The sequence below is a fragment of the Narcine bancroftii genome, chromosome 4 (genome assembly GCF_036971445.1).
Source record: "Narcine bancroftii isolate sNarBan1 chromosome 4, sNarBan1.hap1, whole genome shotgun sequence".
NCBI classification, from domain to species: domain Eukaryota; kingdom Metazoa; phylum Chordata; class Chondrichthyes; order Torpediniformes; family Narcinidae; genus Narcine; species Narcine bancroftii.
In genome coordinates, this window is record NC_091472.1 from 220,450,846 (window position 1) to 220,474,330 (window position 23,485).

At 39.9% G+C, this 23,485-nt stretch overlaps 1 protein-coding gene across 9 annotated transcripts in view; it reads right to left on the reverse strand.

Moving 5' to 3' along the window:
• The window catches only part of LOC138761596 (uncharacterized), a 756,070-nt gene that overhangs the window by 711,578 nt on the left and 21,007 nt on the right, over window positions 1-23,485 (reverse strand). For 6 of the 9 annotated variants that reach the window (XM_069933972.1, XM_069933971.1, XM_069933970.1 and 3 more), the window contains exons 2-4: window positions 10,323-10,344; window positions 7,346-7,414; window positions 5,524-5,654 (exon numbers count right to left, since the gene is read on the reverse strand). In XM_069933972.1, coding sequence (XP_069790073.1) covers window positions 5,524-5,654; window positions 7,346-7,414; window positions 10,323-10,344 — 222 coding nt within the window. Of the gene's footprint in view, window positions 1-5,523; window positions 5,655-7,345; window positions 7,415-10,322; window positions 10,345-12,825; window positions 12,897-23,485 lie in introns of those variants that run through there. The other 3 variants (XM_069933976.1, XM_069933977.1, XM_069933973.1) reach the window with 3 other exon arrangements.

Below are 23,485 nucleotides of genomic sequence, written 5' to 3' on the forward strand. Positions count from 1 at the left end.
TATTTGATTGTAGCAAAGTACTTTTCTACCTCTCTCAAACGTTTTACATGTACTGTTTATATATTCACAAGGAAGTTCAGTGATGAGAAAATTATGTTTAATCTTTTCACAAAATGCATTTATTTCAATGTGTGAACGTTCATTTCAGCAGTTATTTTTACTTTTTTAAAATGAAATTTAAGCACGTATTTCTTTCTCTACATTTTGTTTTCTGATTTTAAACTATATTTTTAAACTTTGCTTAAAATTTTAAAAAGGCTATCAATACTGATACATAAAAATTCATAGATGTCAAACACAGTTTAAAATTTCTCAAAATAGCATGTATTTTTTATGTTTGTACTTTCTTTTTAACATTTCTGTTATTCTTTTTAAAATTAAAATGCAGAAGTGAATTTATGGACCTATATTTTATTTTCTTATAGAAAAGTACTTTTAAAACCTCTGACAAATATTTTACATGTGCTGTTAAACTATTTGCAATATACTTCATAGCTGATAAAACTGTTTAAACTTTTGCTAAAAACATTTATTTCAATGTTTGCAGCTTGATATTAGCAGTTATTTATATGTTTTGACATTGAAATTTAAATGTGAATTTCTTTATCTAAGGTTTGCTTTCTGCTTGTAAAGTAAATTATACAACTTCATTAAACTTTTTACAAGTGGTCTTAATATTTAAACATGAAAATTCATAGATGTGAAACAATGATTAAACATTTCTCTAAAAAGCATGTATTTTTATGTTTGAGGTTTCGTTTTAACATTTATGATATTCTTTTTAAAATTGAAATGGAGAAGTGAATTTATGGATCTATATTTTCTTTTCTTGTAGAAAAGTTCTTTTGAAAACTGACAAACATTTTACACGTGCTGTTTGATAGATGTAAAAGCTTAAATTTCATTTTAAAAAAGTAAAAATAACTGCTGAAATGAACGTTCACACATTGAAATAAATGCATTTTGTGAAAAGATTAAACATAATTTTCTCATCAATGAACTTCCTTGTGAATATATAAACAGTACATGTAAAACGTTTGAGAGAGGTAGAAAAGTACTTTTCCACAAGCAAATAAAATGTAGATCTGGAAATTTACATCCAGATTTCAATTTTAAAAAGCAAAATATAAATGGTAAAATGAAATAACAAACATAAAAATGAATGCTTTTTTGAGAAATGTTTAAACATGGTTTTACATCTATCAAACAGCACGTGTAAAATGTTTGTCAGAGTTTTCAAAAGAACTTTTCTACAAGAAAAGAAAATATAGATCCATAAATTCACTTCTCCATTCCAATTTTAAAAAGCATATCATAAATGTTAAAACGAAACCTCAAACATAAAAAAACATGCTTTTTAGAGAAATGTTTAATCATTGTTTCACATCTATGAATTTTCATGTTTAAATATTAAGACCACTTGTAAAAAGTTTAAAGAAGTTGTATAATTTACTTTACAAGCAGAAAGCAAACCTTAGATAAAGAAATTCACATTTAAATTTCAATGTCAAAACATATAAATAACTGCTAATATCAAGCTGCAAACATTGAAATAAATGTTTTTAGCAAAAGTTTAAACAGTTTTATCAGCTATGAAGTATATTGTAAATAGTTTAACAGCACATGTAAAATATTTGTCAGATGTTTTAAAAGTACTTTTCCATAAGAAAAGTAAATATAGGTCCATAAATTCACTTCTGCATTTTAATTTTAAAAAGAATAACAGAAATGTTAAAAAGAAAGTACAAACATAAAAAAATACATGCTATTTTGAGAAATTTTAAACTGTGTTTGACATCTATGAATTTTTATGTTTCAGTATTAATAGCCTTTTTAAAATTTTAAGCAAAGTTTAAAAATATAGTTTAAAACCAGAAAACAAAATGTAGAGAAAGAAATACGTGCTTAAATTTCATTTTAAAAAAGTAAAAATAACTGCTAAAATGAATGTTCACACATTGAAATAAATGCATTTTAGGAAAAGATTAAACACAGTTTTCTCATCTGTGAACTTCCTTGTGAATATATAAACAGTACATGTAAAACGTTTGAGAGAGGTTGAAAAGTACTTTTCTACAAGCAAATAAAATGTAGATCTGGAAATTCACATCCAGATTTCAATTTTAAAAAGCTAAATATAAATGGCAAAATGAAATAACAAACATAAAAATGAATGCTTTTTTTTAGAAATGTTTAAACATGGTTTCACATCTATGAAACAGCACATGTAAAATGTTTGTCAGAGGATTTAAAAGTACTTTTCTACAAGAAAAAATATATAGATCCATAAATTCACTTCTGCATTTCAATTTTAAAAAGAATATCATAAATGTTAAAATGAAACCTCAAACATAAAAATACATGCTTTTTTGAGAAATTAAGCAAAGTTTAAAAATATAGTTTAAAACCAGAAAACAAAATGTAGAGAAAGAAATACGTGCTTAAATTTCATTTTAAAAAAATAAATATAACTGCTCAAATGAATGTTCACACATTGAAATAAATGCATTTTATGAAAAGATTAAACATAGTTTTCTCATCAATGAACTTCCATGTGCTGTTAAACTATTTACAATATACTTCATAGCTGATAAAACTGTTTAAACTTTTGCTAAAAACATTTATTTCAATGTTTGCAGCTTGATATTAGCAGTTATTTATATGTTTTGACATTGAAATTTAAATGTGAATTTCTTTATCTAAGGTTTGCTTACTGCCTGTAAAGTAAATTATACAACTTCTTTAAACTTTTTACAAGTGGTCTTAATATTTAAACATGAAAATTCATAGATGTGAAACAATGATTAAACATTTCTCTAAAAAGCATGTATTTTTATGTTTAAGGTTTCGTTTTAACATTTATGATATTCTTTTTTAATTTGAAATGCAGAAGTGAATTTATGGATCTATATTTTCGCTTTCTTATAGAAAAGTACATTTAAAACCTCTGACAAACATTTTACATGTGCTGTTTCATAGATGTGAAACCATGTTTAAACATTTCTCAAAAAAGCATTTATTTTTATGTTTGTTATTTCATTTTAGCAAAAGTTTAAACAGTTTTCTCAGCTATGAAGTATATTGTAAATAGTTTCACAGCACATGTAAAATATTTGTCAGAGGTTTTAAAAGTACTTTTCTACAAGAATAGAATATATAGCTCCATAAATGCACTTTTGCATTTCAATTTTAAAAAGAATAACAGAAATGTTAAAATGAAACTACAAACATAAAAATATATGCTTTTTTGAGAAATTAAGCAAAGTTTAAAAATATAGTTTAAAACCAGAAAACAAAATGTAGAGAAAGAACACAATTTGCTTTTCCTCACATTTTAATACCATTAGCAAACTTAGATACACTACACTTAGTCCTTCCCTCTGAATAATTTTTGTATATTATGGACAGTTGTGAGCCCAGCACTATTCCCTGCAAAACTCTACTAGCCAACCAGAGAAACACCCATTTATCCCAACTCTTTGTTTTGTTGGTTAACCAATCCTCTATCCATGCCATTACCCCATCCTTCACATTCTTATGCAGAAGTCTTTTATGTGCCACCTTATCGAACACCTTCTGGAAATCTAAGTAGAGCATATTCACAGTTCTCCTCTAACAACTGCACTCATTATATCCTCAAATAATTTTAAATTAGAACATGCAGCATAGTAACAGGTCATTTTGGCTCATGAGTCCATGCCGCCAAATTTACACCCAATTAATCTACACCCCCAGTACATTTTGAATTCCTACTTAATTTCCTCTTCTGATATCCATGCAGTGTCTGTCTGGTGCAACAATTTCTATCCAGTTGTTTTGCTATTTCTTTCTTAATTATAGCTTCAGGTATTTCCCAACTAATCTAACTGCCCAAAAGTTATCTGCCTTTTGTCTATCTCCTCTTTTAACGAGTGGACCTCTATTGTTGTCTTTCAACTTGTTCAGAGAAATTTGATAAATTACCACAAATACGTCTGCTATAACCTCCGCCTTTTCTTTCAGTACCCTCAGGTGTAATCCAACATAACTAGGACATCTAACTTTAGATCAAGTAGTGTGGCCAGCATTTACTCTTTCGTGGTAGTAATGGTATCGAGGTCCTCGCCTCCTTAATATCTATTTTTGGTACGTTACCTGTGAAGAGTGCCACAAATTAATTGTTCAGGGCCTCAGCTATTTCTACATTACTCATTATTAATTTCCCTTTCTCATCTTCTAAGGGGACTTTATCTACTTTTTAATTTTAAAAAAATTTATAAATTAAGACATGCAGCATGGTACAAGCCATTTTGGCCCACAGATCCGTGCTGCCCAATTTACACCCAATTAACCTACACCCCTGGTACATTTTGAACAATGGGAGGAAACTGGAAAACCTGGGGAAAATCCACTCAGACACAAGGAGAACAGGCAACTCCTTACATACAGCGCAGGCTTTGAAACCCGATCCCGATCGCTGGTGCTGTAAAGGCATTGCGCTAACAGCTACGCCAAACATGGCATCCTTTAGCCATTTCTTTTATTGTTTATATATCCATGAACTTATATTTAGTACTAATTTATATTCATGTATTACCCTCCCCCCCCCCCCCCTTTATTGCTTTCCTAGTTAATTTTTGCTGCTTCTAAAGTTTTCCCAATCTTCTAGTTTCCCACTACTCTTGGTCACTTTGAATACATTAGCTTTTAACTTGATACCTTACTTTATTTCTCATTCATCCAAGTCTGACTCTTCCTTCCCTTTTGGTTCTTGTTTTTAATGTGAAATACACTCTTGTGAAGCATTGTGAAAGTCTCTTTGAAAGTCCTCCATTGTTCCTCAACTGTCCCACCATATTGCCTGTGCTCCCAGTCTATCTTAGCCAATTCCTCCCTCATCCCATTGTAATACCCTTTGTTTAAGCATTACAAACTGGTTTTGGATCTTAATTTATCACTCTTCATCTTTATTAGAAATTCATTCCCAATGTGATCACTCTTTCTGAGAGGATGTCTAACTGCAAGATTATTAATTTTACCTGTCTCATTCCACAGGACTATATCTAGATTGCATACTATAGGGTAAGGGTCTCAACCTGGCATAACAAATCCAAAGAAACATCCAAAGGAACATGTACTTATGTGGAAAAGTCTTCTTGAATGTTCTGGAAAGTTGAAGTTTGTCTGTATAAATATGCAACTTGAACCCATGTTCATAATTTTGTTCATAATATGCAATTTGAACCCATGTTCCAGCCGAATGTGGCAGTGCCCCTTACTGTAATGGAGTTCTCACACTTTGCAAAGCAATAATAAAGCATGGTGAAATTTGTAACCGTATTTGCATTCATTTGTCAAGTAATCACAGGTCCTATGTATATAATACTGGAAAGAACATGCATTACTGCAGGTATTTGCAGGACACTTCTTACTAATGCTGAAGCCATGCATTTTCCAGGACCAGGAGTGTCTTCATATTGTGTCTTGATGAACTGTGCTGTGAAAAATACAAGTTATCCTTAAAAACTTGTTGGGAAACATTACCTGATAATCCCATTATCCAGAAGCTGGATGCACTTCTTAATGACAGCTACATTATAGTCAGCATTTTTCATGTTCCAGGTTAAATTTAATGCAGTACTGAAATGTCCCAAATCTAGATTCCTTTGGAGATCCTTTGAAAACATTAAAAATTATATTACTTCAAAATATTTATACATCTTCCTAGTAACTTATCAAAAGCAAAACAGTTACATTCATTTTAGAAAGCACTCCAATGATCATAACAAACATACTTCAGGAACTCAACAATGAAAGATCAATAGGCTGACAAAATTATTTTTGATGAAATATTAATCAAAATATTTTCTGAGAAACTAGCTTTGTGATTAACCCACAACTATGTCTGACTAGGTCAGGTACAGTATTAGATCCAAATGCTACTGAAAGGATCCTTTTTTAATATATATATATATATATATATATATATATATAAATATGTGTGCCACCCTGTAGTTTCCAATTCATAAATTTGATCATCGGTGACACAATGACACTTACTTGTCAAACCATTCCTTTGTTGAATGACATCAGGACCTGACACACTGAAAGGGCATTCCCCACTAACCTAGACAATAATTACCAGTAAATTGTTGCAAATTAGGCTCTGTGGGAGCCTAATTCTGAACTCAACATCTCAATACACGAAGTGGAATACTGCGTGCTGATGTTCCATGAGAAATCGTGGAGGTGAAATGTAAAAGCCAGGATTGGCCACTGGGATTACTCCCAGGAGTAAATTCTTCCCAAAGTTCAAAGCAGTGTACAAAGAATTCCACCATTACAGGATGTGTGAAGGTTAGTGCTCTGACACTTAATAGGCTCTTATACTACTCTGAAGTTAAAAGTGCTGCATCATATATTCACCAGGATATTTCCAGGCATAGTTATAAGAGGTTGAATAGGTTGGGTCTTTATTCCTTACAATGTAGTAGACTGATAGGTGACCTTATGAATAATAAAATGATGATGAGCAGGAACAAAATCAGTGCTTATAATCTTTTTTCCCCCAGGTAAATGATTCTAGTAAGGTGAGAGGTGGGATATTTCAGAGGTAACTTTTAAATTCAGAGGGTGGTCAATATGAGCTGCCAAAGTAAACTATAGAAGGACAATTAATATGTTCAAAACATATTTTGATTCTTCAAGTATTGCATCACCTGGACAATGCTCGTCTTCACTGCATCACAGATGTTTCCTTTGTTCCTCCACCACACCCTCCACATTTCTTCCACACATTTCCAGTTCAAATCACAAGTTCTTGACACTTCCTGTTTCACTCTCCACATACACGGTATTTACTTATATTCCTCCAGTGAGATTAACTGATTCATCATATTTTCTTAGATGTCATCAAATACATTTTAATTACCTAGAAAATATTGGACTCCATCCTCAAAAACACATTACCTTTGCTCTCTCACCTCCTCCTCCACCTCTCTCCAAATTAATATAATAAAATGTTTATTTTCTCACTTCTGCAGTATAAATGAAAGGTAATCCACAGAGACATTAACTCCATTCCTTTATTTGTTGCCTGACCTGCTAAATATCCTTGGTACTTTTTTTTTCTTTTTACTTCAAATTTTCAACATTAGTGTTTTATTTTGCTTTTCCATTTCCTACCTAAGCTTTGGTTTTAAGAACAGCAATTTAATACCAGAGTGCTTCTGGCATTTGTGGAAATAATCTTCAAAATGCATTTAGGCAAGGAAATTAGAATTTTTTTAAAAAACATCCAGCTCCTGAAACAAGAAACTCCCTCATAGGGCAAGGATCATTTCATTTTATTTCCAAACACAATTACCTCAGAGTTGATTCTCTGCTTCTTTCTCATATCAGGTAGAATGCAATCAACAAGAAGATCACGCGGATACTAAATATTTGAAAATAACAAGACTTTTTTTAATTACAGGAAAGAAATGGTTGAGAAAATTTGATACAGTGAAGTCCTTTATTCACATTAATGAATTATTGTAATGGCCAGGTTTCCTCTGAACCCATTATTGCAACACCAAATTCTGCTATTATATTCCAGAATTTTGCCTCAGCAATTAAAATAAGTTTAAGTAAGAACTAATGTCTTTTGAATATACAATGGTACATACATTTCTTAATAAGATGTAATATGTTAGTTATGTATAAAGTCAAAATAATTAGAATTTCAGGTCACATAATCAGAATCTTTAAATTAATTTTGTTTTAATTTTAAATTAATAGATCTTAAACTTCGATTTTTTAACAATAATACATCATTTTCAATTTGATAGTGTCATTTTTTCCCAACACATCCCATCCTCTAAGTCTAAAGAAATGGTTAGTGCTATTTTTCGCACTGTTTTCCCCTGATCTGGGTTAGCTACCAGATTCTCTTAGAAAGTCAATGCATTTTCATTCCCTAAATCTAGTTATTGTTTTTTTTTCCACTGGACATCATGTCAAATGATTTTAATCACACCTTGATATTGCATAGCATATTAAGTAAATATTTTGCTCTTTTCCTCTCCAGGATTATTTAACTCTTTACTGTTTTTATTTAAAAACTCAAGAAACTTGCCTATCAAAAACTAATATAATGTATAATTGAATGACCCTTGCAAACCAAACATTTTTTTTTAATTTTGGGGAAATCAGGAAAGTACAGAAAGTATTAATAGACTATATTGATGGCATTCTAAGCAATAAAAAAATGAAATCAGGTAGAATTGAAGATGGTTCTAAGACCATTATTGGAGCCCAGGTGATGCTGCACCAAGCATTTTGTGCATCAGTCATGTGTCGCGATGCAAGAAATGATATTATTAAGATAGAGGAAGAGCAACGAGTGTTCACCGGGCTTATTAGCCCAGGATGGGGTAATGGTTTGCCTAATTAAATTTCACTGAGATAGCATTTATAATCTCTGGAGTTGAGAAAAATGAGATGTAATTTTACTTAAATACCATTCTTATGGGACAATAGGATAAATGCAGTGTCTCAAAACAAGGGCCACTATGCAAGACTGAATGGTTTAGCAATTTCTTTACCCTATCAGTTGAGAATCTTTACATGTACTTAGGAGGACTGTGAAGGCTCTAAAAATTCAAGGCAGAGATCAATAGATATTTTTGATATTAAGGGTATTAACTGGTAACTAGTATAGCATAGCTGCAGATAGCTAAATGTAATGTTCTGTTCAAGTGGAATACTAGGGTGAGGAGCCGAATAACTTTTCATATTTTTCTTATGACATAAAATTTCTATCACTGCCCAATTTATTTCTCTGTAACCCATAAACCACCAAATTTTCCTGCACAAATCTATATTAGGGAAAATTAGAATAGATAATTAACACACATCATGTACTTTTGGATTTGCGAGGACATCAGAATACCCAGATGGAAAACATGTTCTCACTGGGAGAACAGTCAAACTCCACATGGACAGCTTCTGTGATCAGGATCAAGTTTCCTTTGTCCTTTTCATTTTGAATCAAAATAATTTGGAAGGTAGGAAAAAGACGGGAGAATTAATAGATTATGATAAATTATATGACAAATAGTTTTCATTATTTATTTGTTCTGGGACCTCAGCGTCACCATGTTTATTAATGATTTAGATGATGAAGAGATGTACATTTAATACTATAATATTGAAAATTAAGAAGGAATACAATTGTGCAGGAGGAAGTTTCCAAAAGATACAGGTAAATTAAGAGTGTGGACAAATAACAAAAGTTCAATGTGGAGTTCAAAGGCATGAACTGACTGGATGTAGAAAGGTTGTTTTCCATGGTGGGAGGGTCTAGAACAAGAAGACATAACTTCAGGATCGAAGGATGTCCACTTCTAACAGAAATATGAAGGAATTTCATCAGCCAAAGGGTGGTAAATCTGTGGACTTTGTTGCCACTGGCAGTTGTAGAGGCCAAACCATTTGGTGTATTTAAAACAGAGAGCGATAGAATCTTGGTCAGCCAGAGTATCAAAAGGAATGGGGAGAAGACCAGGCAGTGGGGCTAAGAAAATAGATCAGTTCATGAATGAATGGAAGGGCAGACTCGATAGGCTGAACAGCCTATTTTTGCTCCTAGAGTATGTCCTATGTGTCTTTATCTAAAGGAAATGAAAAAAGAAGTGGCAGTTATGCTTCAGTTGAATATAGTCTTCATTAGATCACACCTCAAATACTGGATTCAGTTTGGGCACAAAAACACAGGAAGGGTAACTTTATGGGGTGCAATTGAGATTCACCAGAACAATATTGTGGCTTAAGAGAATTATCAGCACAGATTGCAGAAACATAGCTTGCATTCCCTTGAATGCAGGATGTTATTTTCTATCATTAAATGGTGTATATGTTAACCTCATTTATAGACAGATCAAATATTAGTTTTAGAACATTAAATCATAGCTCAATTTAATCTGTAAAATTAATAAAATGATATTAATAAGACATTAGGAATGTCTTATTACTGGCAGTTTAGGATCAATGAATTTGCCCTGTACATGTATTACAGTTTATCATCGTCAGTTTTGGCACACTCCAATCTGGAATTATAAATATTCAGTGGGAAACCACCAGTTTTAATATATGTACCCCTTGCTTCAGTCAAACAATTTCAACTCTGCTAATACAATGAAGGACCATTTACTTTTCATCCTCCAGAGACATTGTGTCCAATTGCTGTGGGCACATTTACAATGAAAAGATTCATAGAGCAAAAAAATTATCTATTCGGGTAACTGGATTTATTCACTCACTTGGAATCCACACAGTTGAAAAATGAGGAAATTTAAACTTACCCCAAGTGCTGTTGCTAAAAGTCTAAAAGGAAATAAGAAAATAATTATTACAGAACAGAAACATGAGTCACGTGATACAATTTGTTTAGAAAATCATTTAAAATAGAAAACATTTAGAAGTGGGTGGTTAAACCAGGGAAGACAACAATAAAGGGAAAAGAAGAAATAAGGGAGAAGGTGGGGGTGGGGGGGGGGAAAGAGAGGAAAGGGATGGTTTAAAAAAAGTGAAAAGCAAAAAGGTAGAAAATGGAGGTAGAGGGAATGAGAAGGGGTGGTAGAGGAAGAAAAACTGGGGTAGGAGGAAGCAATGTTAAAGAGGGAGTTTAGAGGGATAATGGAAAAAAATGCTTCACTTTTCCATCAAATTATGTCCTATCCAATTATACCCCAAACTCCAATTCAAATTACTAGCAGTAATTTTTCACTGTCCTGCTTTCAGGAATCTTCTACCTATTGCAAATAAGCTAAACTATTATTGCTCTGCTCAAAGAAAAGATTACAAAAGGTTCATAGCCCTCAAGAGAAATTTAAAAAAAAACCTCATCTCTATTCTAAATTGAATTGAATTAAAAATTCATATGTGAATTATCATGCTGCCCTTTGTGAATACATGCACATATGTGCTGTCTGGGCTGGCCTGCCCCTAAACCTGTGACTCTTCCCAGATAACCTCATAAAGACCCAAACCCCTCCCTCAGTATCTGCCTTGGAACCTGGTCAGCAACATGCAAGCTGTGCTGACACTTTAGGGTGATTAAAGCCTATTAATCATGACTCTCTGTCTGATTGTGGTTGATTGGTAGTACAATTTAATCACCTTAATTTTAGACCATTGTCAAGGTAGTTCAGGCAGATAGATTAAATGCTGACCCCAAGAATCTGGACACCTTAACTATTTTTGACCAGTGGGTGCAATACCTCAATGCTTTCATGAGGTGCAATGACATGCGGAGCAAAGAAGACAAGAGGGAAGTACTGTTTGTTCAAGTTAGCCACAGGTTTTCCAATCGATAAGAGACTTTGCTACTTATTCTGAACTGATGGAGTTCCTGCAGAAGCAGTACTGGGCCCCGACAAATGTCATATATGCACAATTCCTCCTGGGCAGCTGAAAACAAGTGCCAGGTGAATCAATCAATGAATACATACAGGCACTATGGCAGCTGGGGTGAGCCTGCAACTGCCGAGAAGTCTCTGTGTGTGCACCTTGAAGGCCTAATACGGGACGCATACGTGGTCATGTTCAGCTCTGACTATATCAGACAGAAGCTACTAGAAAAGGATGATTGGAACCTGCAACAGGTAGTGGACCTGGCTAAATCACTAGGTAATGCGGCCACCATGTTGGGGATACAGGCGCTTCCATCTTGGAACGTAAGGTCCCATATCACTACTGCCATTATCGAGCACCAGAAGTGCTATTTCTGTGGGCACAGGAAGCACCCCAGTAAGAGCTGCCACATGCTCCGCTTGCAGGAAGAAAGGGCACTACATGAATGTGTGTAGGTCCCAACCTTCCCCCAGCATCCGGAACTACACTACAGTCCTAGCTGACAAACCCTGGGTCGGTGTTGCTCGAAAGGCCCCATCAGACACCACAAAACTGACCCTCTTGTCAACGCCAACCCCAAATATGCCTACATGGAGTATTAAGATGGTGGACAGGACACCGTCTCCATCCAGGACCTGGTGCATGCAAGAGACCCCACAACCTACCATCCAATCCCCTCCCCTGCTAACTCTGACCAATCAGCCTCACCTGATATCACGCCCCAAACTCCAACTTCCCCAAACAGCACCACTGTACCAATACTCCCTCAGCCACCGGAGGCATCGTCTGTTGCACAAAACACCAGCTGGGAAATGACAGCTGTACCACAGCAGACCCTGCAATGGTCCCAGCAACAGATGAGACCACTGGACAGGCTGAACCTGTAAGGGACTTTGGAACTGCAATGAACACTAAAACCACAACACCCCACCAAACTTTGTTTAAAAAGGAATTGTCATGCTACCACTTTGTGTACATATTTATATATGTGCTGCATGGGCTGACCCAACCCCTGAACCTGTGACTCCTCCCTCCCAGATACCCCCATAAAGGCTGTTATGCCCAAACCCCCTCCCTTAGTACCTGCCTTGGAACCAGGCCAGCAACACACAAGCTGTGCTGACACTTTAAGGTGATTAAAGCCTATTAATCATGACTCTCTGTCTGATTGTGGTTGATTGGTAGTACATGAATTCAATGATGCCTGTTATAATCAAGAGATACTCTCCTTTTCATTCATTTTAACCAAGAAAAATATCAATAATATTTTACCTTTCCCAATTACTTACAATGCCTGCCTACTTGCTTTTTATGAATCATGCAGTTGGAGACCTAGAGTCTCTCTGCATGCTCCCACCATTCAAATAGGCTTCCTTTTTTAAAGTTTATGCCAAAATGGACAATGTTACATTTTCCTATTGTATTTCATTTGTCAAATATTTAACCACTGTCTTTATCTGTCTGCATTACTTTGTCTTCTTTTAACACATTTTCCTATCCTTGTGTTATCAGCAGTTCCACCATCCAAATCGTCAGTTCCTTCACTCAGGAGATGGTAGAAGTTTGAGACCTCAGCATGGATTCTTGTTGCAGATTGCTTGCTATATCATACCAAACAGAAAAGCACTCATTTATGCATACTCTAACTTACAACTATTTTAAAATCCTCATAACTTCAACTAATAAAATGGGACTGCATTGAATATTGCTATATAATACCCTTTAAGTTATATGTTGAAACTGCAGTCAGGAAGTTAAAGAATAATTGTAAGGAATTGGAGGGGATCATATGCCATTTGCTTTAGTTGCTATTTTACCCCTTCAATCATCTTCAGTTCACATTTATTTAATTTGTTCTTTTTTTTCCAGAATATATTTCTCCTACATCCTTGAATATTTCATACTGTCCTTCTCTCTCAGTATCTAGACAGGTGCTTGAATTACCAAGATACTGAGGGATATGGAATTCAAGCATGCATGAGATTTTATAGGCAGGCATGACAGTTGACAAGGACATGGTGGGCCAAAGAGCTTGTTTCTATGCTTCATAAATTTCCACTTTTCCTCTTTTAATTGTAGTGTCGTGCTCTCAGTATTATCTGTATCCCAATCTAACAATTTGGTTTGAACCTTTTCCAGGTATTTCTAACTTATAGAATGATGTTGCAACTATTCAGAGGATAAAATCACTCATCTAAGCAGTAGCTTTATAAACTGAAGACCAAATTATCTATCAGCCACTAAACTAGCAGGAAGGTTAGACTCAAGCCCTTTTTACACAGAGATCCCACAATACTGCCATAAAGAAGACCTGTCACTAAGCCAGCTTTGCTTGTGAACCAAAGCTGAACAAAACAACGCCAGCATAATGCTGGGCTAGTGTGTCATTTTACACAGCAAGCCAGCATTCCGGGACTAAAAGAGGTGGGACATGTAAAACAACAGCATCAGCTTTAGTGTGACGTATAACATGCCATATTTGACAGGATATAAGACCCACTTTTTTCTCAAACAATGGCTCAAAAATATTCAACGGGTCTTAAATGCAAAGTTGAAATTAGAGTGATTGTGGTGAAACCACTATTGTACATATATGTCATATGTAAATAACATGACCTTTCTTGGTTGACCCTGCTCTCAATGGCCGGCTCATGACTCTTCCCCTTTTTACCCCATAAAGGCTGTCATGCCACAAGCCTGCCCCCAGTTCGAGTCTAGGTCAGTATGATCAACCAACACAGGAATGCTGTCCATCTCTTGCAAATAAAAGCTTTCAGTTTCAGTAACTTTCAGTCTTTGTGTAATTGATCGTGATAATGGTGAGCAACGCCTACAGTGATCATCGTCGCTGCATGGCTCACTAGCATTACCACTATCTATCATTTGGGGCTGGTGGCAGGCTGTCGGGAGACTCACGGCAGCCCGCTATCAGTCCCCACATTGGTCCCACCATCCCGCTCTCCCCCCCCACCCAGGAGAGAGAAGGGCAGTAGGACCAGCATGTGGACTGATAGTGGGCAGCCAGGAGAGCAGGCAGTGGGATCAGCATGGGCCCAACAGCAGGCAGCCGGGCGATAGCGGGACAGTGGGCTGCCGGGAGAGAGCAGAGGAACCAGCAAGGGAACTGACAGTGGAAGTTTGTTTTTATAAAATGTTTTCTACTATAGCTAAGCTGCTTTTGTTTTCCCTTGTAAATTACATCAATATTATTATTTAAAATATTTTTCCTGCTGTCCTTGGTGCATGTTTTGTCCAAGTTTTAAATGCTTACCCGTAAAAACACTAAAAAAACATTAATATTCCCCATCAAAATGTGGGGGGGAGGGGGTGGTGGTGGTGAGGGCTCTTATATGCTCATGGGTCTAGTATGCTGTATTAATGCACGTCCTTTTACATCCTGGTCCCGCCTGTTTGATTGCCCTTTTCACACAGACCGATTTGGTGCTGTGACTACCTCCGCTGCCAGTTTAAAGGCAGGACTGCAATGACCCCCCCCCCCCTCCATGTTTGTACCTTTTACACAGAAGGTGTAGCACAATATTCCAGCATTGAAATGGTTGTGTGGAAGGGGATACAGATTTTCATGGTATCACTGACTTCATCTCAGATGCTTTCCAGAAGATAGGCTGGAATTATACACACTGTTGTGTTATGGATGTCATGATGTTGACAGAGAGATTAAATATGATGTTTATTCAAAATTATGGGCAATCCCTCGTAAATACTCAACATAATTTCTCCCACTAAATCTTCTTACGAGTGTTTGTATTTGAGCATCTGCTTCCCTGAATTTCTTTAATTTCAACGGAATATCGTGCCCTGCTTGAGATTCTCATAGTAAATGTCCCTTCCTCTCTGAACTTTTTGTAAACTGTCAATAAATGGATGTTCCACTCCAAGTTCACATTGTAATCTGTGAACAGCTTCTGCATGATTGTTTGTTCTGTCCTCATTGTTTAAAGTTCTTTCATACAAATTCCACATTCCAACTGGAAAAAGCGGTGGACGCCGACCATTTCCTCTGTGTAATCTTGTACCTACATAGTTATCCTCGAACCAGTCCAGCAGCAGTTTCAGTTCATCTGGAAGTGCATCAGCCAAATGTTCAATAGCTTCATCAATGTTTTCAATCAGAATAAATGCAAGACCAATTATCATTTTAGCTCTCAAAGAAAACTCTGAGTCAATGTTATACCTACTCAAGTGACCCAAACTAGCAAGATCTTTTCTCATATTTTGAGCCAGGTGAAAAAAAAATCCCCTGATTTCTGCAGAAGGAAAATGCTGCTGTAAATTTTTGAAATTTGCAAGTTCAAAGTCACAGTTGATAATGTCAGGGCGGCATTCAGGCTGTATTTCCAGAACCATTTTAAATAATTTATCATATATTGTTCATAACTTATTTGGGAGTAAAGCAATCAACAATGGGAACAGACCTTTATGTATTTCCCCTAAAATAACAAACTTGTGAAAATAGAGGTGGGGAAATTTTAAATGTTCCGTCAACATATAACTTTTTTGATTGTTTCAGAAACTTGGTATTCCCTTTTCTTCCAAATATAAGAATTCTGCAGGTGGTGCTACCGCTGTCGGCTAGTAAAAATTGTTCTTCATTATATTCATCAACAGAATATGTTTTAAAGCTATCTGGAATTACAAGTTCTTCTAAATTTTCTTGGATTTACTGGGAAAGCAGCAATTTCTTTCCTTGTCCTATGGACCATTTTCTTCAGCGCTCTGTTGTTAGGCATCGTTCCTTGGCAAGCTTCAGACAAATTTTCAAGGCACTTGTTAATCACTTGTACAGTTCCCTCTACAGTTTCAGCAGCTCATACTTTTATCTTTGAAATGACGGTATCTCTTTCCATCTTAGATGCCAAAGTTGCATGCGAATGTTCATTAATTTGTTTCACTAGTGCACCATTTCTAATGTGAATTCGAGCTTTGCAAATGTCCTTCCTCTCACATCTCTAAAACTTTATTATCTTATCAGCAGCATATCTATCAAATATGTATATAGAGCCATCATATGAACACTTTTTCTTTCCACGTTTTGTCAAAATTGTTGATGACATTTTAATGGGTTGTAATAACTACAAACTAATGGAAGCTACCCATTTAATAGTTCTGCGCCAAAATAGGTCTGCGCCAAAATGAGCTGCGCCAAACAGGCTGCACCAAATCACTCGCGCCAAAATTGCCGCGCTGAATGGTCCCATTCCGTGGGGAGGAAGGCCAGCCATGCCACCGCCACGCACCCCCACACGGCGCCGCCATCTTGTGTGGGGCAGGTGCAGGCACCATAGCCCTCCCAGGCCTAGAACAAGCACAGTACCAATGATGATAACAACATGGTCAACATGGGCGTTGATCAGGCCACCCTACCGATGCATCCCATGCCTCTGGATGCCACTGATTGCCACCCGACACACACCACACATCCAGATGCCACCGATCACCACCCACCACACCCCATGCCTACAGAGAGTGGCACGGGCCAACACTCACCTCTCACGACATATCCCATGGCTGCAGAGGACACTGCCGGCCACAACTCGCCTCCACCATCAGGGGAATGATGTTCTCATCCACAGTCTGGTTTTGGTCCACAGCTGCTGTCTGTACTGACCACATGAAGACTTGGGGAAGCCTGGAGTCGAAGGCCTCAGTGAGCAGGACTGCTACCTCCAGGGCTCAGACTACCTCCACTGTTTTGGCCAGGGAGTAAATATTGTCCTTCAGCAGCTTCTACTTGATAGACCTCGAGCGTAGGCCCCAGATGCAGGTGTCCCTAATCAACCTTTCAACCTCGCTTTCGGTCACCCCAGGTTCTGCCAGGCACGGTCAGGCTAACTCACGCAAGGCTCCCGGGTAGGACTCAGCTGTCTCTCCGGGCTGCTGGGCACGAATACTCAGAAGGTTCTTCTTGCTCACCAAAATGCATGACATGGAAAACTAAAAAATAACTTGCAGGCCTTGAACCTTTGAGTTTCCAATTTAACTCAAACTTCTGCCTTTTCTGATTTTTTCCTTGAAGAAGGGCTCAGGTCTGAAACATCAACAATATATCTTTGTCTCCTTTAGATGCTGAAAAGACTGGCTGAGTCCCTCCAGAATTCAGTGTGTTTAGTACAATCACAGCATCTCCAGCCTATTGTGTTTATTCCAATAAAGTCCCTGCAATTTTATTTTACCTGTTGACTTTCCTAATGGAAAAGTGTTCATTAAAATCAATAAAATATTTTAAAAAGAAAAGTCATCTAGGACCAATTGCAATTAAATTAGTAAGTGTACCAACTTTCCACAGCAGGGCATAATACACCCTATGCCAAATAAATCACGAAATTCTGTAGACACCATGGTTAAAGTTTAAAAAAAACCACAAAATGCTGGAGAAGCTCAGCAAGTCAAAGTGTCCTTTATGTCTCGAGGCTTGGCTTTGTAAATGAAGATTTAGGAAGGGGGCTGCCAGATATGCTGCAGGCTCACTAGTGGCTGACAAGGCCAATGCAGGACGGACATGCCCAGCCACAGCGACTCCAAGGGAAATTCTGTTCTAGGTTTGGTGCCACTGTATCACGATTCTTCCTCCATCTCCTTTTGTCCTCAAGGCCAGCTCTGCATGCATTCTCGAAGAAAGAGACAGACTGGTGAATGGTGTGTCACCAAGCCATGCGATCGGGGGCTAGAGCAAGCCCCTGGCGATGGTCAATGTGACAGGCACCAATGGATTTCTTCAGAGTGTCTTTGTACCTCTTTTTCAGAGCCCTCTGTCACGGTAGCCAGTGAAGAGTTCACCATACAGCACAATCTTGGGCAGGCAATGATCCTCCGTCCAAACGACGTGCCCTGCATGTCAACTGCATGGATGTTGAGGAAGGTGCGGAGGCAGCATTGCTGGAAGTGCTCAAGGAGTTGTAGGTGGGAATGGGAGGTGACCCACAACCCAGAGCCATAAAGGAGGGTGATCAGTACAATGGCTCTCTACACACTGACCTTTGTGCCTTTATATAGCAAAGGTGAAAATACATAACTAACCTTTCGGGGTTGAGCCCTTCATTAAGGTGAGAAATACCAGCAGGCATCTGAACAAAAGTTAGGGGGAGGGGTGGCAAAGGCAGGAGCTGATAGGTGGATTAGGGGAAGATGTCTGTGTGGGTAAGGGAGGGATAAATTGAAGAGACAGGAAAGGAGGAGGGGAAGGAAAAAGCGAGCAAGTTTAACAGAAAGCAGAGAAGTCGATGCTCATCCCATTTGACTGCAGAGTGCCCAGATGGAATATAGGGTGCTGTTCCTCCAATTTACAAGTGGTCAGGGCAGGTTGGTGCAAAATACCATGGAAAGACATGCGAGACTGGGAGTGTTGACTCAGAATTGAAATGGTTCCTCTCTTTGTAAAAGAGCATCTAAATTTCTCTAATCTTGACATGTCAAGCAAGACTGATATATCTGAGACAAAAAAATTATCAATCTTAATTGCATTTCCAATAAATTCTGATATATACAAATCAGAATAAAAAGCTTTAAATAAATCATTAATTTCTCTAGGTTTATAAATAATCATCTTTGATCGTTTCCTCACAGCATTAATTATCCTAAACGATTGCTCTGTTTTTAATTGTGCTCTTTCTCCTAATTCATAATATCTGCTTAGTTCTATCAATCAATTTTTCAGTTCCATAAGTCTGAAACATACTAAAATGAATATTTGTGGCAATGTGAGCAATGGAAGAAACACAGCCACCACGTTGAGGGTCGTTAACGGCTGTTTTTGTTGAGATTCAGCACACCCTTTTAAGGGCAGCATGAGCTCAGTCACCTGGTGCATTGTGACATCATAATCACTGCCCAGGGTGAAACCCAGAGAGAAACCTCTGACGACGCCATTTCCCACCACGTGGCGAAACAAGCGGGGCCGGTTCGCCATGAGGATGTGCACCGCCACACAACCCCCCCCCCCACCCCCAACGCAGAGCTGGCTACGCGTCCTGTCGGTTTGGCGGCTGGCCCTGGCGCTTGGACACAACTGTCTACCTCGGTTGTGATAAGTCCAGATAGTCTGCCTTCAGGCGGTCCACCGTAAAATGTTCCACTCTCCCCCCAAAGTCCAGGGTGAAGGTTCCGCCGGACCGGTGCAAGACTTTGTATGGCCCCTCGTACAGTCGCTGTAGTGGTGCACATTGTGGTCCCCTCTGCATGAAAACGAACTGGGCTGAGTCGAGCTCTTTGGGGAGATGAAACAGCTGGGTGCCATGGCATGCCGGTGGTGAGGGATCTAGGGAGGCCAGTTGCCTGCATAGGTCCGTCAGCAGGTTTTTGTCGGTGGCCGTGGTGTCAGGGTCTGGGCCGAAAAACTCACCCAGCAGAGAAAGCTGTGCGCCATAGACCATCTCCGCTGCTGAAGCCTGCAGGTCCTCCTTGGGTGCCATCCTTATCCCGAGGAGGACCCAGAGTAGTTCGTCTGCCCAGTCTGGTCCAGAGAGCCGGGACATAGTGAAGCCTTCAGGTGCCTGTGGAACCTCTCCACCAACCCATTGGACTGCGGATGGTATGCTGTGGTGTGGTGGTGCTTGACCCCCAGGAGCTTTGCCATCTGAGTCCATGTGGCAGACGAGAACTGCGCCCCTCTGTTGCTAGTGATGTGCACCAGAACTCCAAAAGGGGCGATCCATTGGCTGACCAGAGTTCTGGTGCACATCTCCGCGGAGGCCTCCTTAATTGGGATGGCCTCCGGCCACCTTGTGGCTTGATCCACCACTGTGAGGAGGTAACGAGCCTCCTTGGACACTGGCAGGGGCCCGATGACATCAATGTGGATGTGTTGGAATCTGCGAACTACTGGGTCGAAGTTCTGGATGGGGGCTCACGTGTGTCGCTGGACCTTGGAGGTCTGGCACCTGGTACAGTTCCTGGCCAGTTCCGCCACCTCCTTCTTCAGCCCGTACCACACAAACCACTCCACGACCATCCACAGAGTTGTCTTTACTGCTGGGTGAACAAGGTTGTGGATCAGACTGAAGACCTTCACGCTCCAGTGCGGCGGGACCACTGAGCACGGCGTGCCTGTTGAGACGTCACAGAGCAATGCATCCAGGCAGCTGGGCACCCGAACATCCTTGATTTTGAGGGCCGATATGGCGGTCCTCAAAGCCTGCATCTCCGAATCGTTCCTCTGTGCCTGAGCCAGTTGCTCATAATCCAGGCCAGGCGTGAGAGTGTTGATGGGAGAGTGCATCCGCCACTACATTGACCTTGCCGGTCCTGTGTCGGATATCAGTCGTGAACTCAGACACATAAGAGAGGTGGTGCTGCTGTCTGGCGGACCACAGATCCTTGGCCATCGCCAGTGCTTAAGTGAGGGGCTTATGATCTGTTAAGGCTGTGAATGGCCTGCCCTCGAGGAAGTACCAGAAATGGCGGATGGCCAAATACAGCGTCAGGAGTTCTCAGTCGAAGGCCCTGTATTTGAGCTCCGGCAGGTGTAGCTGCTTGCTGAAAAAGGCCAGCGGGCACCATTGTCCATCAAGCCACTGTTCCAGAAACCCCCCACTGCCGTAACTGAGGCGTCCACAGAGAGCACTGTGTGCGCCTCTGGCCGAGGGTGCACCAACAGCATGGCACTGGTTAGAGCCTCCTTTGTCGCGAAGGAAACCCTGTCCCCCCCCCGACCACGATAAAGTCTTTTCTTTGGTGGCCATGAGCGCGAACAATGGGCGTATAGTGCGCACGGCTCCGGGGATGAAACGATGGTAAAAGTTCACCATCCCCACGAACTCTTGGAGGCCTTTCAGGGTGGAGGGTTTGGGGAATCATTGAACAGCCGCTAGCTTCTCTGGCGCCAGTGCAGCCCCAGCCGCCGAAATGGTGTGCCCCAGGAACTGGCGGGTCTCCTTGCCGAACTGGCATTTGGATGTGTTGACCGTGAAGCTGAAGTGTGCAGAGATGGGCTTTGTGTTCATCACGGTTGCGACTGGCAATGAGAATATCATCCAGGTAAATGAACACAAAGTCCAGGTCTTTTCCAACCGCGTCCATGAGGCACTGGAACTTTTGGGCTGCATTCTTTAGATCGAAGGGCGTACGTAGGAATTCAAGGAGGCTGAAAGGGGTGATAATGGCTGTCTTACCAACATCGTCTGGATGCACTGGGATCTGACATCATTCAACTGATGGTAGTCTCCACACGGTCTCCAGCCCCCAGACGATTTCGAGACCATATGGAGCAGCAATGGCCAGACACTGTCCAAGCACCGGATGATTCCCAGTTCCTGGAGCCTGGAGAACTCCTCCTTTGCCTGCTGGAGCTTCTCGGGTAGCAGCCATCTGGGTCTAGCATACAGCAGGGGGCTCTGTGTGATGATGTGGTGGAAGACCCCATGCTGGGGCAGGAAGGCATTGAACTGTGCCTCTAAGATGGTGGGGAATTCATAGAGGATCTCGTTGAACTCATCCCTGGTGGTGGCTATAGTGGCAATTTCAGGCCTGTGTGGTTCTGCTGTGTCCAATCGGGTGGAGTGGAACTTTCGGGCATTGACCAGCCTTTTGCCCTTCATGTCAACCAGTAGGCCATGAGCTCTGAGGAAGTCGGCCCCTAACAGCGCGGTGCTCACGGAGGCTAGGATGAACCTCCAGTGGAACTTCTTCTTCCCGATCTAGATCTGTGCCCTGCGGGTGCCGTAGTTCCTGATGGTGGAGCCGTTGGCTTTCTGCAGGGTTGGACCTCGAGATCGGGTGCGAGTCTCTAATGCTGTGGGAGGAAGGATGCTGAGCTCAGCCCGTGTCCACCAGGAATCACCAGCCAATGGATCTGTCCATCACATGAAGAAGGCTGTTTGTGTGGCCAGCCATCGCAGCCATCAACGTTTCCCTGAAACCTGCAGGGCTGGCGGCACTTAGAGGCTTGCGCTCCCCCACACTGGTGGTAGAAACTCCAAGTCAATTGGTCCTCCTCTTGCTTGGTCTTGGGAGTGGCATGCAGTCGGCTGGTTGCTGGTCATGCCACCTGGTTGAGGGCTGCCTCATTCTCCCTATTTGCGGAGGGCATCCGCGTGGGCTGCTGCTCTCCTCGGGTTCGAGAAGTCTTCATCTGTTGTGAGCAGCTGGATGTCCTTCGACATCTGTTCCAGGAATATCTGGCGGAAGACAAAACAAAGCTTGTGGTCTTCCACCAGGGCCAGCATTTCGTCCATCAGCGCCAACAGACTACCGTCCCCAAGCCCATCTAGGTGAAGGAGCCTGGAAGCCTGATGCTGGGGAGTTAGCCCGAAAGTTCCAAGCGGCAGGTCTTTGAGGGCAGTGTATTTGCCCTTAGCTGGGGGGTGGTGGATGATGTCATCCACCCTCACTGCTGTATCTTGGTCCAGAGCACTCACGACATGATACAGCATCATAGCATCTGAAGAGATGTTGCGGAGTTGAAATTGTACTTCCGCCTGCCTGAACCATGTTCTTGGTCGGTGGGTCCAAAAGGGGGGAAGCTTGATGGAGACAACTGAATCCGAAAAAACGTCTGGGTTCATCGGGATCACCACTGTGGCAGAGTGAGCAGTGGAAGAAACACAGCCACCACATTGAGAGTCATTAACGACTGTTTTTATTCAAATTCAGTGCGCCCCTTTAAGGGCAGCATGAGCTCAGTCACCTGGTGCATTGTGACATCATAATCACTGCCAGGGTGCACACCATTTCCCCATGGCTGCCCCACCATGGCTATACAAGCGGGTCCGGTTCGCCATGAGGATGTGCGCCGCCACAGATTTTTCTTTATTAATTCCTTTCTTTTCTCATCTGTAAATTTCTTGTGTAGTTCCTTTTCCAAATCCTGTATTTCCCTTTCTAACTGATCAACTTCTTTCATATAGACCTTTTAAATTTTTGATGTAAAACTTATTATATGTCCTCTCAAATATGCCTTTAACACATCCCACACTATAAATTTGTTAACTGAATTGAAATTTAATTCTAAAACCTCCTGAATATGTTTTCCTGTAAAAATACAAAACTCTTTCCTTTTTAACAATGTAGAATTTAGTTCATTATCAAATGATAAATCCCTGGAGAAGATGGTTCTCTGTCTATAAGGAATTTAAGGATCTTTTAATGCCTCGGTTTA